Source organism: Aulostomus chinensis, chromosome 13, assembly GCF_037954235.1.
Source record: "Aulostomus chinensis isolate RoL2024-O1b breed Wild chromosome 13, RoL_Achi_v1.0, whole genome shotgun sequence".
Taxonomy (NCBI): Eukaryota; Metazoa; Chordata; class Actinopteri; order Syngnathiformes; family Aulostomidae; genus Aulostomus; species Aulostomus chinensis.
Window position 1 is genome coordinate 8,650,153 of NC_141332.1, and position 14,569 is coordinate 8,664,721.

General features: G+C 42.5%; 2 protein-coding genes across 3 annotated transcripts; one reads left to right on the forward strand and one right to left on the reverse strand.

Annotated features, from left to right (window-relative positions):
• Window positions 1-4,817: 4,817 nt before the first annotated feature.
• On the reverse strand, window positions 4,818-8,060 carry LOC147250777 (uncharacterized). Its single transcript, XM_086222459.1, has 6 exons — window positions 7,999-8,060; window positions 5,655-5,707; window positions 5,546-5,581; window positions 5,291-5,429; window positions 5,090-5,185; window positions 4,818-4,958 (listed from the first exon to the last, which is right to left on the reverse strand). Exons 1-6 carry the CDS (start codon window positions 8,058-8,060, stop codon window positions 4,829-4,831), a joined length of 516 nt encoding a protein of 171 aa, XP_086078585.1. The 3' UTR covers window positions 4,818-4,828.
• A 525-nt stretch (window positions 8,061-8,585) lies between these two features.
• agtr2 (angiotensin II receptor, type 2) lies at window positions 8,586-12,146 on the forward strand. 2 transcript variants are annotated; one of them, XM_086222537.1, is made up of 2 exons: window positions 8,586-8,814; window positions 9,336-12,146. In XM_086222537.1, the coding sequence occupies exon 2, from the start codon at window positions 9,405-9,407 to the stop codon at window positions 10,659-10,661; it is 1,257 nt and encodes a 418-aa protein (XP_086078663.1). In that variant the 5' UTR covers window positions 8,586-8,814; window positions 9,336-9,404; the 3' UTR covers window positions 10,662-12,146. The 2 variants fall into 2 exon arrangements, with proteins under 2 accessions (XP_086078663.1, XP_086078662.1); XM_086222536.1 differs by having other exon boundaries at window positions 8,586-8,794.
• Window positions 12,147-14,569: the final 2,423 nt, after the last annotated feature.

Consider the following 14,569-nt stretch of genomic DNA (forward strand, 5'->3'; position numbering starts at 1 on the left):
GGATGGATAAAAGCAGACAATGTTGGTAAAGTCATGAAATTTTGCTTCACAAATGCCTGCATGTGGGTCAGTGAATATTAACGGAGAAACACTCTTTTTGGTTGATGCTAATTTACTTTAATACATGTTTATTTTTCATTTTTTGTTAAAAGCATTTTTGTATGCGGCTCTGTCCGTTTTTTGTGTAAGCAGATGAGAAGTGAATGAAGGGCTCTGAAGCTTTTTTCTCAATGATGTGACGCTCATAAGGAGCTTTTCTACAAGGATCACAATAACTTAATTTGAATGTTAAAGTAGTTAGAAAAGACAAACTTCCCCTCACATATCCAGTGACGTTCTTTGAAAATGCCCTAATTTAAAATAACCGAGTGAGATGCTCTTCAGTGGTACTCAGCTTTTACATGCCACTCACTGGGTTAAGTTTACACACACACACAGGAGATTGAACAATTTTGTAGCAGAGTGACAGAATTTAAAGTAATGGATTGCCTATTGTTGAAAAAAATAATTTAGATTAAATGACTTAGTGAAATCATTAGTTATTTTTACATGTTGGGTACAATTTACTTCTACCTGAACTTAATTGTGTCAAGTCAGGAACTGATTCATAAAAAAATGTGTTTGAGAATCACTTTCCTTGCCAATAAATTGTCTCCCATGTGAGACATTCGTGGTAGCTGAACCAAAAATTAAAAATACACAATAACAGTAATGTACAAACAGTCCAAATGGACAAATATTAGTCATGGAAATGATAATGTGGTGTAACTTGATCATGGCCTGGGAATATCATATGTGCCACATGTTTTTGCTTATTCCCGTCAGTTACACTGAAGAGCAGGCTATTGGTCAAGCTCTTTATAGCCTCTTTACTGCTCCTCTGAGGAAATCCAGCTCCCTGAACCTCATAAACTCTGAGGTTGACCAGGGTCATGACCTTCAGGACTGTGTGTGCTCACATATGTGTAAGAGAGGAAGATGTCAGATCTACTGTGAGTCTATACTTTTTCATCTTCCTCCCTGTTATTCGCAGAGAAACACAGATATGGGATCCGAGCTTCCTGTTGCATCAGAGCTACAGTCTGCAGTAAGCTTGTTTAGGATATTTCTCCTAAATACAGTCTTAATTTGAGCGTATTTAAGAAATTCACAAGATATTATTTCAGATATTTTTAAACCTTCTTTTGAAAAATACAAGAGAGATACTTTTGAGTTTGTCCAATTTTGTCTTAAGAATTACCCTAAGTTTAACCTATCTTTTCATGCCCCCCCCCCCCCCTTTGCTGAGATGTGGCATCATCCCACTTCCCTCAGGGCTCCTCTCTAAACTTGGGGCCCTTCCCTCACAGCAGTGCTGATAATGTTCTGAGAACTTCATGTTGGACTGTCATGTTGTCCGGAGCTCACCCTGATTTTTTTTTGACCAGTAAAGAGGAAGCGGGTTCTACAATCCTGACCCCTCACCTTTCACCCCCCTGAGCAAGATTTTCCACAGGGGATTGTATGAGGGCTATAGTTGCAATCTTCCCAGGGTCCAGCCAGCAAGGGAGACCCCCACTTTTACTTAAACACAGCAAAGTTATCAGCCAAAAATATAAACACGATTATATAAGCAAATCAAGGCTGGTTGTTGACACTGTAGACAATGTGCTACTCTTTATTTAGTGTGTGTTTATTTAGTGTTTCTACACTCAGTCCCTAGACCATCAACCCCCTAATAGATAAAATCTGTTGGCGGCAGTTTAACAAAAACATACTTGACATCATTCACACTTAAAATGTATTATTGTATGTGTCATTCTTTGAAAAATAAAATAATTTGGATGCAGAGGAATGACAAATTGTCTTACGACAAACTGCATCAGTAAAATAATCAAAAGGCAACATAATTGGCTGAAAGATTGATCTTCAGTGAGGGCTGTGGTGTAAGTTGGGTCTGATGTTCTCTGTTCCATTACCCCTCTTATCAAGTCAATTGATAGCAAATGGATGTGAGATAAAACAAGTGACAGTAAAAGAGGGAATTTTGGGAGTCATAGGACTTTGATTGTTTACTTGTTGAGTGGCCAAATCTCACCCACAGTAGCACTACAAGGTTAAAATATGCTGATAGCTTAATGCTAATGCTATATGACATGTTGAGGAACATTGCCCCCAAGGCTTTCTGGCAGGATGTTCCCTTCTGACAGGAAACTTTTCTCAAACATAAGCACATTGTGTGATAAAGTATAAATAGCAGCAAAATCTGGGGTTTGGCTTTGGCAATAATTTACAGTAGTTGATTGGTGATAAGTATGATCGTGTAGGTTTTTAAAAAAAAACAAAAAACTAGTGACACGCTGACGGTATTTATTGTTTTCACTCTGTTTTTTAAATTTATTTTCACTTTTCACACAGTGTAGATTCAGGCAACAAAACTCCATAGTTAGTTTTCAAATGAGCATGTCCCTTTCAAATTTTAACACTAGTGTAACAGGCACAACAACTTTGGACCCTATTGCCCCATTAAAAAATGAAAAGCACCTTGGTACAAATGTGAAGTCCATTCTTCAGTACTGTAGCCAGACTGACAGAGAGCCACAGCTCTGTTGAACCAAGTGTTCCTCTTTCCCTGACTAGCAATGACTTCATACATTTTTTTTAATGACAAAATTCTACTTATTAGAGAGAAAATTCTCCTCCTGCCATCAGCTGACAACACGGCACCTATAACCTCAGAGACCTTAGAGGCGGCTGTAGGACCAGATATATATACCTTGATAGTTTTTCACGAGGGTTGGTGCTTTTATTTCTTCTCAGTTAGATTATTCGAACTCTCTTTTTACCTGTTTAAATCAGACCTCTTTAAATCGCCTCCAGACTGTCCAGAATGCAGCGGCCAAGCTTTTAACTAGTTTAACTCGTGATAAGAGATCACACATAACTCCAGTTTTATCCTCTCTTCACTGGCTTCCCATTCAATTTCTTATCCACTTTAAAATACTGGTGCTGACTTTCAGAGCTTTGCATGGCCAAACACCACAATACATTATTGACCTCCTCCTACCTTAAGTACCAAATCAGGCTCTTACATCATCACACCAATCATTACTCTCTGTCCCTCAAACCCTTTACAAAACCAGAGGTGCTTTTCAAGCTGTTGTACCCAGTTTATGGAAGACTCTGCCTTCATAACTGTGTTCTCTTGACTCCCGTGAAGGCTTCAGGAAGCAGCTGAAAACATTTTTATTCAGACAGGCTTTTGGTTAAACCTACATTCATTGTGTTTCTGTGTTGCTGCCATATTTTTTTTTAAACCTTGTTAGTCCCAGAGCTGTTATGTTCCAGTGTATTTATTCTTATCTTTTCTTTTTAATCTTTTTTAATTGTGTGTTTGTCTTTCGTGATTTCATGTCTGTGAAAGAAGCAATACCTATTAACTTCGATTACTTACTTACGTTTCTCCCATGACCCTCATGAACTTAGTACAATAATTTCCTCCTCTAAACCATCCCCCCGTCTCTCAGACCCCGGCCCAACTAAGCTGCCTAGAGAGTCTTTATCCCAAGTTAGCGCCTCCCTCTCAGATATGGTCAACATTTTGCTGTTATCTGGTTATGTTCCACAGTCCTTTAAAGTAGCAGAAATTAAACCTATTCCCGCAAAAACGACTCTGGATCCAAAAGTTTTGGCCAACCACAGACCAATATCAAATGTTGCTTTTCTCTCCAAAATCCTGCAGAAAGCAGTTGCTAAACAACTCTGTGACTTCCTTCCCAGCAACAGCCTATTAGAGGATTTCCAGTCAGGTTTCAGGATTCATCAACCATATCCTATACAATGCTCAGGATCCTGTTCTTTTTGATTTGCACTTACTTATGAAGTTAACACCCAAATGGGGAGGCTGTGGCTCAGGAGGTAGGGCAGTTCAGCTCCTGGCTTCTCCAGTACCCATGTTTAAATGTTCTTGGGCAAAACACTGAACCCCATGCTACCCCTGATGCTGTTCATTTTAGAGTGAATGCATGAGCAAATGGGCTTGGGTCACTTTTGTAAGCTGGTTGACACCTAGTAGTCGTGGTAGTGCCTAGCACAAGTGTATGAATGTGTGTGTGAAAGGGTGAATGTCGTCTTGTAGTGTAAAAGTACTCTGGGAGGTTAAAAAGACTAGAAGAAAACACTTTACAAGTACAGTCCATACACCATTTACCAAATTGAGACTTCAAAAGTGAGACAATTTTAGGATCAAGTTGTTGACTCCATCAAGTGAGGTGCCTCTATACACAGCGTGAGCTGACTGAAAATTTGCTCATAAGACAAAAAAGAGCATCCACCACAAACAACTATTAACTATACCAAATAAAACTGACAAGACTTGGGAGTTAAAGCCTCTTCATATCCATCCTTGATAATTCCCATGAGCTCTTCGCAATCTATACATGAACAATTTACAAAGACTATACATTTACAATGGGCTGCACGGTGGTGCAGTGGTCAGCACTGTGGCCTCACAGCAAGAAGTTTCCGGGTTCGAGTCCCGGCTCGGGCGCGGGATCTTTCTGTGTGAGTCTCCATGTTCTCCCTGTTCCTGTGTGGGTTCTCTCTGTACTCCAGCTTCCTCCCACAGTCCAAAGACATCAAGAGGGGACGAGGCTGATTGATACTCTAAATTGACCGTAGGTGTGACTGTGAGTGTGAATGGTTGTTCGTCTCTCTATGTTGGCCCTGCGATGGACTGGCGACCCCTCCAGGGTGAACCCCGCCTCTCACCCGTAGATGCTGGGATTGGCTCCAGCCCCCCCGCGACCCTTACTAGTAAGGAATAAGCGGAAGATGACGATGGATACATTTACAATAACATTTTTACAAATGCCACACAGCCCAGAGCTCTTTTGAAATTGTTCTTATGTCTTGGAAGTTGTTGCTGTGCCTCCTTGCTCAAAGTCTTTGCCACATGATAAGCCAACAGCTGCTTCACACTGAGAAAAAGAGGTAGAAAATAGCGATCGATAAGTTAGGAAATTCACCCTGAGAGGCTGACAAACAATGTACAAAGGTACATATGTATTTGTAATTTTACTATATGACTCAAATTTTGAGTCAAACTCACTTCAAGATGTTGCAGTAGGCCTTTATCCTGGGTGATGAAATCAACAAGCAAGTCAGTGGCCACTCTTCTTTGATGTTGTGCTTGCTGAGCCCTTTCCTAATATTTAATTAAACAGCGTTTAGGTGTTACACTTAATTAGTTTGGTTACGTATAGTGAAAAAGAATTTTTGTTTCTTTGATCATACTTATTTCCTTACTGACCACAACCCTATCAAAAGACCCATCATCAATGTCGGAATCAGTGGTGGGTGGTGGTCCACAACTGCAACAAGACCAGGTCTGTGTGGGTGGTGGTCCACAACTGCAACAAGACCAGGTCTGTGTGGGTGGTGGTCCACAACTGCAACAAGATCAGGTCATGAGGCCATGCTGACATTTTCCTCAATCAAGACACACAAGACATTTCTGAGTGCACATTGCCAAACACTGGATACGTTCTGATGCAATCACACTAACCTTGTCTCGAGGAGGAAAGCTGTTGCAAAACTGGTGCTGCTCACCTGATGCAATTAATAAAGAGCTTCATTAGTTACATCACATGTGCTTCAGGTATCCCTGTAAATACCTGGATTGGCTAAAGATTCATCAACGGTGGCCAAGTGCTTGTCAGAAATGTGGCTGAGTCACATAAAAAAACATTTATTGACAAACACATTCTGCAATGGGGGTGCAATAATTTTGAGTGCATCTGTATAATAACACAGTACCCCCCTTTAAATGTTGCCTCATGCGCTATAAAATTTAATCTAACAGGTGTTTAAGTGGTGACCTATTCTTAAACAGGCAGGAGTAAAAGACAGCTTGTTACTGATCATGGTGGTGCTTCTTTTCCAACTAATCCTGAATACAGTTGGGGGAAAGTCTCAAAGAGTTGCTTTTTCTTCCTCTGTAAAGTGAGCTAACTTCCTTCTGTACCTGCAATTAACTTACATTTTCATGACCCAAGGCCACGAGATAAGTGTTTCAATAAAGTCTTTTTAATAATAATAATAACAACAACAACATTAAAAATCAAATTATCTTTCAGGAAGCCCTGCAGCATATGCTTTCAGCCCAAGGTTTTCCAACAGGACTGTGCACCAGCATCTTCTCAGGAGAGACATGTCATCCTAATAAAGAAAAAAAAAATAAGATAAAAAAACCCTCACCCCACCTTCCTTCTCTTCTTTATGAGTGTAGAATGTAAAACCAGCCAGCCATGTACATTTAGCTCTAAGCTAATGGCATTTGTTGCTAACAGCTACGGGAGCAGCAAAACAGCAGAACTACCCAGAGAAATCACTGTGCATCCATCCATCCACTTTCTTCCACTTAACCTATTAAGGGTCGTGGGGGGGGGGGGGGGGGGGGGTTGAACCCTATCGCAGTGGCTTTCGGGCAGGAGGTGGGGTTCACCCTGGACAGGTCACCAGTCCATTGCAAGGCCAACACATAGAGACAGACAACCATTCACACTCACAGTCACACCTACAGTCAATTTAGAGTATCAATCAGCCTAGTCCCCATTTGCATTTTCATTACTTGTCAGTTGTATGATAAATCCATCCATCCATCCATCCATCCATCCATCCATCCGTCCATTTTCTACCGCTTATCCTGTTAAGGGTCATGGGGGCTGGAGCCTATCCCAGCTGCCTTCAGGCGAGAGGCGGGTTACACCTGGACAGATCGCTGGTCCATCGCAAGGCCAACACATAGAGACAGACAACCATTCACACTCACAGTCACCCCCTCTTGATGTCTTTGGACTGTGGGAGGAAGCTGGAGTACAGAGAGAGAACCCACACAGGAACAGGGAGAACATGGAGACTCCACACAAAGACCCTGTGCTTGAGCCAGGGCTCGAATCCAGAATCTTCTTGCTGTGAGGCATCAGTGCTAACACTGTACCATGCTGTTCAAACGACTCATTTATACCAAAGTTAACAACTGTCTGGAAGTATTAAAAGTATTTAAAATTTCAGCATTTCAGACATTTCTTTCAGGACTTTCTCTCTGAAGAATAGAGCATTTGCATGGCTGAGAATGTTCAAGTATTTTCATCAAAAGTCCATAAGTATTAGAAGCAAAAGCCTTCACTTTCACTGTATGTTTACACACCATATATTTGAATGCTGAATCGTAAAGTATTGAGTATTTCCCAATTAAATTGTGATGGAGCAGATGTAGCAATATCCACCAATGGCACTGAGGAATTGTGGGGAGTTTTCTCTCTTATCTGTTCTTTTCGGCCAGCATGACACCATAAATTTGTTCTTAGCTTTTGCATGCCACAGTGAAGAGCCCTGAAGTCCACTCAAAATGTGTCAATATATGTGTGTGTGTGTGTGTGTGTGTGAGAGAGAGAGAGAGAGAGAGAGAGAGAGAGAGCAACTCTGCATACCCAGTATGCCAGTGGAAAGACGCTGCATTATGAATTTTTTGTGTTGTAGCAAATTCTCCGTGACAAACAACACATACCCAATTCCTCATATTATGCAAGAAGACACAACCAAAGATCTTCATTTGATGCCTTCAAAATCGTCTGTTTTCCATCTCAGCTTCATCCATCCTTCTCGGTGTCAGCTTTCCCATCACTATTAGGACGTGTCACATCCTGGTAGATACTTAATGGACTAGAGCATGCACACATCTGAACACACGTGAAATGTAAACAGATGCAAACACACTGCGTTAGTGAATGTCAGGCTTAGATTAAGTACAGGTAGGTGAACAAGTGTTCAAGTACATATGCACACACACACACACAAACACACACAAACACACACGCATGCATGCTTACACCATTGATCAAAGGAGCTGTGATGTAATCAGTCTTCCAGCTTTGCATGCATCCCTCATTAACTTTCACCAGAGGCTTTAATGAAAAACCACTGGAGGGAATCTCCGCTTTCTGTCTCTTTTTTAACCATCCTCTTTTCTTGTGTTCCTTCACTCCCTGCAGTATCAGTTCATCCTCCTCCTCATTCATCTTCCTTATAGTGCCTCCCCCTCTCCCTCTGCCCCAGTGGCTGGCTTGACTTCCGCTGAGACAGAGTAAATATTTCCCATGGCTTATCTGACCGCTGGCAGAGCGAATATGACAGAAAGCAAGACGCTCGGCTAATTAACACACAGCCTCTGTTCGTCAGGTCACAGACCCTGCTGGAGACAGTAAGGGCTTTAGGTTTGACACCTTAAACACACTGTTGTGCTATTCATTATGGCCAGGTATGACATGTGGTTGTGCGCCTGCACTCAAGTGGAGCTGTAACATCTTGACTTGATTTCCCTGTTTTTTTTGTCTTTCTGGTAGAGACTATGGGAGGGGAAAAAGGAGGGATGGAATGAAAAACTCCCCTTCCTCTGTATTTTAGCTGGCTGGCTTTTGTCCAGGTAGTGTCCAACCCTCTTAGTCATGAAAATGTGTGACATGTATGCACCTTCTCTCTTGCGTAATCTACAAGAAACTCTTGGGGGCTATAAACCTTCCAAGATCATCTGGTTTCTCAGAGCCTCCAGCTGTCTGTTCACACACAGACACACACACACACACACACACACACAGAAAAAGAGAGAGAGAGAGAGAGAGAGAGAGAGTGAGAGATGGGATGGTGTGGTCCGGATTTTCAGCTGTGCAGATTTCTCTTGGAGCTTCAAGACACAGGCTTCAGCCAAATGAAGATTTGAAAACTTAGTGACTGCTGGGACTGGACATCACTCAGGGTAAAATCAATTATTCACAAGTATGTTTACTTAAATTGTTTTTTTTTTCACCTCAACTGTTGTCATCTATTGTTTGTATCAGAAAAGGTTATTACATTACATTTTTTCATTGATTGTCTGCTTTAAATTCTATTTGTTGTTATTATGTTTTTCTCTTGAAAATGCTTTTCTGGTGTCCCGGATCAGTTTCACTGACTTCTATAATTACTATTCAAGTATTTAATGTAAAACCAAGCAGGCACTTTTTTTCATCCACAGCATAAATGATTCAAATTTTTGCTACAAGCATTAATACAAAATAGATGATTCTGTGAAATCCAATAAGCAGCCAGATTCTGACAATCCCTTCATGTGTATTTCATTATTGGGCAACTTCAAGAGTGGTGCAATATGTTTTGGCTCTGATTTGTTATCAAGTAGGACCGCTAATAAGCACTGGAGCCGAGATACTAAGATCACTGTGTAGGAGAAAGTGTTTCTGTCCTTATAAGGCAGCTGAATTTTAACTCCTTTCTCCCTCTCTCTCCTCTTTTTTCTCCAGTTGACCTTGCAAGACTAAAAGGAGGGAAGTTGAATTGTGTGTGACGCAAAGGTTACAAGTGGTTTCATAATGGCGTTCCCAAATGACCACACTCTTTTCAACTCCACCCTTTCCCCCAACATGACCAAAGAGATCAGCCTAAACACCTCATCTCCATCCTGTGCAGACTGGCCCCATGTGCCCATAGCCACCCTCATCCCCTCCATTTACAGTGTTATCTGCGCTCTTGGCATTGCAGGCAATGCCCTAGCAGTGTGTGTGTTGGGTCATGGAAGTACTTCCAGGAAGACTGTGGCGAACACTTTCATGCTGAACCTGTGTGTGTCTGACCTTCTGTTCCTGTTGTCCCTCCCACTGTGGGCCGTCTACTACTCGAGGGGCTACAACTGGCCTTTTGGACAAGTGGCTTGCAAGATCTGTGGAGCACTCCACAACCTCAACCTCCACGCATCTATCTTCTTCATCACGTGCATGAGCATAGACCGCTACTTGGCCATAGTGCACCCGCTGCGCTCCCAGAGTGCACGAGACCCCATACGTGCCAGTATCACATGTATTTTTGTATGGGTTATGGCGTGCGCTTGCACAGCACCCACTTTAGCTCTGAGAACCACTCGCTATTTGGAAGATTTGGGCGTGGAGGCCTGTGTGATCTTTTATCCTAATCATACCTGGTATCTGACCCTGAACTGGATGAAGATCGTTTTGGCATTCCTCCTGCCTCTTCTTGTAATCTCTTGTTGCTACTGTGCTATTGGCAGACATTTGTTGGCTGACACAGGGCTTGGAAAAATGCAGAACCTGTCTTACTCTCCCAGCAAGCCCTCTTCTAAATCACCAGAGTCCCAGGAGAGCTGCAGTAATCCAGAGAGACCACCAACCCCATGTGTGAACCCCAGCTGCAGTGGGGGAATACCACGGCAGGGTAGAGGGCTGGAGAGGGTGTTGTGGACAGTTGCTGCTGTTGTCCTGGCCTTCTTCTTTTGCTGGTTCCCTTTCCACTGCGTCACGTTTTTGGATATAATGAGGAATGAGGGGTGGTTGGACAACTGCTGGGTAAACTGGACTCTAAAACACCTCACCCCGCTCACCCTCTGCTTAGGGTTCTCTAACTCAGCCATTAACCCCGTGCTTTACTGCTTCATTGGGAACCATTTCCGGGGCCGTCTTGGGGCTCTTAGTAAGGGTCTGTGTGCATGTTTAAATGCCCGTGTGGAAGACCACAGTCAGAAGAGGGGCTCTTTCAGTACAAGGCTCAGCTCCTTCTCTCGAAAACTCAGTGATCTGAAAGATCTGGCAATTGTTGAGGGCTCTGGTCCCGCCTAGAAGGTCCCTGGAGTCATTTTTCTTGTGCCCCAAAGAATAATGCCAAGGCCAAGAGACTGCTAATTCAAATAAGTATGAATATTTGAAAGGGCCTAGTACTGAAAAAGAGTCGAATTCCAGCTGAGCTTAACATTGCCCTATAAAGACAGTGGGCAGTGATAAAAGAGGAGCAGATGAGAAAAAGCAAAACAAAAGGAAAACATTTGGCCTAAAGAGATGAGGCTGGTTTACCACACAGTGCAATGGAGAGATAAGTGCAGATTTTTTGTCTTTTTGGGCAGATGTTTGGACAGATGGACTACAAAGAGGCGTTCTACAGGCTGACACAGAAGGTTGACTTGCTAAAGGGATGCTGCTCCTCTTGTTACTATTATTCAACACTAACCTTTTAGGACATCCTCTCGAGCAGTGGTCGGCAACTTTAAACACTCAGTGAGGCATTTGGACCTGATTACCATAGGAAAGAAAACATCGGGAGCCACAAAACCCATATGACATCCAAAATGAAGACAAAATTGTATATATCGTTTTTGTTACCATTGTTAACTTTATACACTGCTATGGAGAAAAAAATATTTCTACATGCAACAAAAATGTTTCTTAAGGATCTTTTCTTTTCTTGGATTTATCCATGGTTGGCCTACCAGGGATCAAAAAGTTCAATAAACTGCGTGCCAGCAGGTGTCGCACATCCACGATTGCAACAAGTATTTTGAGCTTCAAGAAACTGAAAGTGTTTTATTTTGACGCTCCAGTATCACCCTGATCTTCAAATTTAGAATTACATTAAAAAAACCTGATAAAATAAATTCAAATAAAATACTCATTTACTTTCTAAAACCACAGGGAGCTGCAGCAGAGGGATGAAAGAGCCACATGTGGCTCTGGAGCTGCGGGTTGCCCACCCCTGCTCTAGAGTATGCCACCCCTGTATGTCACTTAGAGATATGACAAATAATTCTTGAAGGGAAGAAGCTTTACACTATTTGAGGCGGTGGTTAGGCTCCTCTGCTAAACTAGGCTAGTATTATTTCAGCAGGACTAGTTAAGCTCCTTTTTGCTGGATTATGCTACTGATTTACATGGCAGAATAAACTGAAATGCTAAGATGATAGAACATTCAAGTAAATAATAGGCAAGAAGAAAGAAGGCTAATGTAGCATAGTTGGTTAGTTGTGGCAAGCTTTACCCTTGACCAGTGGAATTAACCTGTTATTGCAAACCATCATTGTCTATCAGATTATACATTTCTATTACATTATACTGTATTTTGTAGGTGAAGACAAATAATATTAAAAAGTCAGATTTTCAGTCATCATGTTTTATTTTTACCATGTAGATGTATTTTCTGGATAACTGTTTACCAAACAAATCAATGCTACTTTTACAGTTGTTGGAATTTATAATCATGCAATATTTGTATAGTATTATTTCATAATGATTCTTTTAAGAAGGTGACTATGTTTCTTTGAATGACAAATAAAGTTGCCCCAAAAGGAATTTCTTTGTCAAAATTTATTCTTTTCTATTCCCCCAAATTTACCCTCAAACACCTTTTTACAGTCCAACTCATGGGAATGAGATTACTTGGATTACTGTTGTCTCAGCAGATGGGCAAGATTGCCTCACACGGACTCCGTACATATCAAGGCCAGATATCATAATCTCATACTAATGCCCTGATGATGCATTCCAGTCCAATCACTTGTGCAGTCTGAGTAATCTAATCAATGATGTATCTCTGTCTGCTGTTTGTGTTCAGTATAGATTGACTGCATTCTGCATTGACCCTGGCCTGCCTCTCTGTGAGCTGCCAGGTAATAGAGTAGGTGCAAAAGCTTTTTTTTTTTTTGGAATGCTGAAGACCTTGAGAGTATTATGCATGCATACATGTTGTAACATCTGAAATTTAATTTTATATATTTTTAATTCTACATTCATATACACAATAATTTTGAGAACTTATGATGTGCATGCATGCATCAAACTCCCAAGGTCTTCAGTAGTACCTCCAGACCTGCAGTTGAGAAGAGACTAGCAGGGCACAGACTGCATGTGAAGTGGCCAGCTGCCATGGACAGGAACGGGTGGCAAACCATCAATACTGACCTGACCCTGTCACTGGCGCAACTCCAAGGCACAATAGAAAGGAAGATGGAGAGAATGGGAAACATCATTTACCAATATGTGTCAGAATGCTTGGGGTGAAAGAGGGGAGAGGTGGAAAAAAAACCTCCAACCGCACCAGTTTCCAGGAGGCAACAGGAGATCAAGCACCTCATCCTGGAAAGGAGATATCTCAGGAAACTGTGGAGGAGTGGAAAAGGAAGGCATTAATGCACTTCAAGCCAACATCAAAACCCGACTGGTGTCCCTCTACAGAGCGGAAAACCGACAGAAATGGAGGAGGAAGAAAGAAAAAACAAGAACAATGTTCCATAGAGATCTCTTCAAGCTCCTAAAAGATCTCTTCACAAACGAAAAAAGCGGCACCCTAAGAACTACAAAGGCAGAGCTGGAGGGGCACCGAGAAACAATACATTCTGAACCACGGCAGCAGCTGTCAATCCCTTCGGACATCCCAAAGCCCCCAAAGCATCACATACCGACCAGCTCTCCAAGTTGGAAAGAGGTGGAAAATGCAGTCCATTGGGCAAGAACGGCATCAGCCCTGGGACCTACCAGGCTTCGTATAAGATGTACAAGAACGCGCCAGAGATCCTGAGGTTCCTCTGGAGACTAATGAAAACAGCATGGCAGCAGAAGCTGATACCCAAAGTGTGGCATGGGGCAGGTGGGGTCCTCATCCCAAAAGAGAAGGACTCCGGGAACATCCACCAATTCTGCCCAATCTCCTTTCTAAATGTGGAGCATAAAATCTTCTGAAGCGTCATTGCAAAGAGGCTTGCTGAGTATCTGTGAAGAAATGATTACATAGATACTTCAGTTCAGAAGGCGGATGTGCTCTCACCTTGTGCATTCATGATGACAATGAGATCATTATCCAAGCCTCCAAATGGGTCGTAGGTGGTCAGCAAACCACCTCTGGTTCACACCTCCCACTACTAAGGGCCTATATGGATTTCATCACCACACTGACCACCACCATTCCATTTACCAGGAGACTGCTCGGGAAACTGGAGGAGAACATGCATAAGAATTACACCATCAAAGTCATGCAGCATTTCAATTGGGAATTGAACGCTCACTGACCTAAAATTCTACATTGGCGATGCCCCAATCCCAACAGTGACCGAGCAGCCTGTCAGAAGCCTTGGTAGATGATATAACTCAAGCCTGATGGATAAAGAGCAGGTGCTGCAACTGCATAAGGACATCTGCAGTGCATTGATAACACCCAGCTGCCTGGAAAGTTGAAGACCTGGTGCCTGCAGTTTGGACTCCTGCCCCAGTATTGTGGGCCCTCGCAATTTATGAGGTCCCAACCTCAACAGTGGAGAAGCTGGAAAGAGGAGTCATGGGCTACATTAAGAAGTGGCTTAGAGTACCACGATGCCCTGCCACCATGGGCCTCTACGCAGATTGTGCCCTAAGGCTCCCCTCACCAGTCTCACAGGGGAGTTCAAGTGCGCAAAAACAAGACTCCAGATGACACTGAACGAATCCAGAGACCAAGTGGTGAGCAACAACGCTCCCTCCTTGGTAACCCGACACAAATGGAAACCAGCCAAAGCAGCAGAGGAGGCTTCAGCTGTTATAAAAATTCTTTTCACATGCCATGATGGGAGTTTCTGGTTTGTCCTGCAGTTTGCATAGGTTAGTGGGGGTCATAAAGGAACAAAGGGTCAAGAGATGGGTCTGGAAGATGCCACCTTGATTTAAAGATCTTTAGCTAGCCATTACTTAGAGGACTGCGAAAATATGTAATATCTGTGGAATGTGTCTGC

Bases quoted from the DNA above. Each gene is read 5' to 3' on its own strand.
- agtr2 (XM_086222537.1), top strand. From the start codon at position 9,405: ATGGCGTTCCCAAATGACCACACTCTTTTCAACTCCACCCTTTCCCCC.
- LOC147250777 (XM_086222459.1), bottom strand. From the start codon at position 8,060: ATGAATGAGGAGGAGGATGAACTGATACTGCAGGGAGTGAAGGAACAC. The intron at 5,186-5,290 runs GTCAGTAAGGAA...ATTAAATATTAG, and splicing joins GGTCTTTTGATAGGGTTGTG to GAAAGGGCTCAGCAAGCACA. The intron at 4,959-5,089 runs GTGAGTTTGACT...TCTTTTTCTCAG, and splicing joins GCCTACTGCAACATCTTGAA to TGTGAAGCAGCTGTTGGCTT.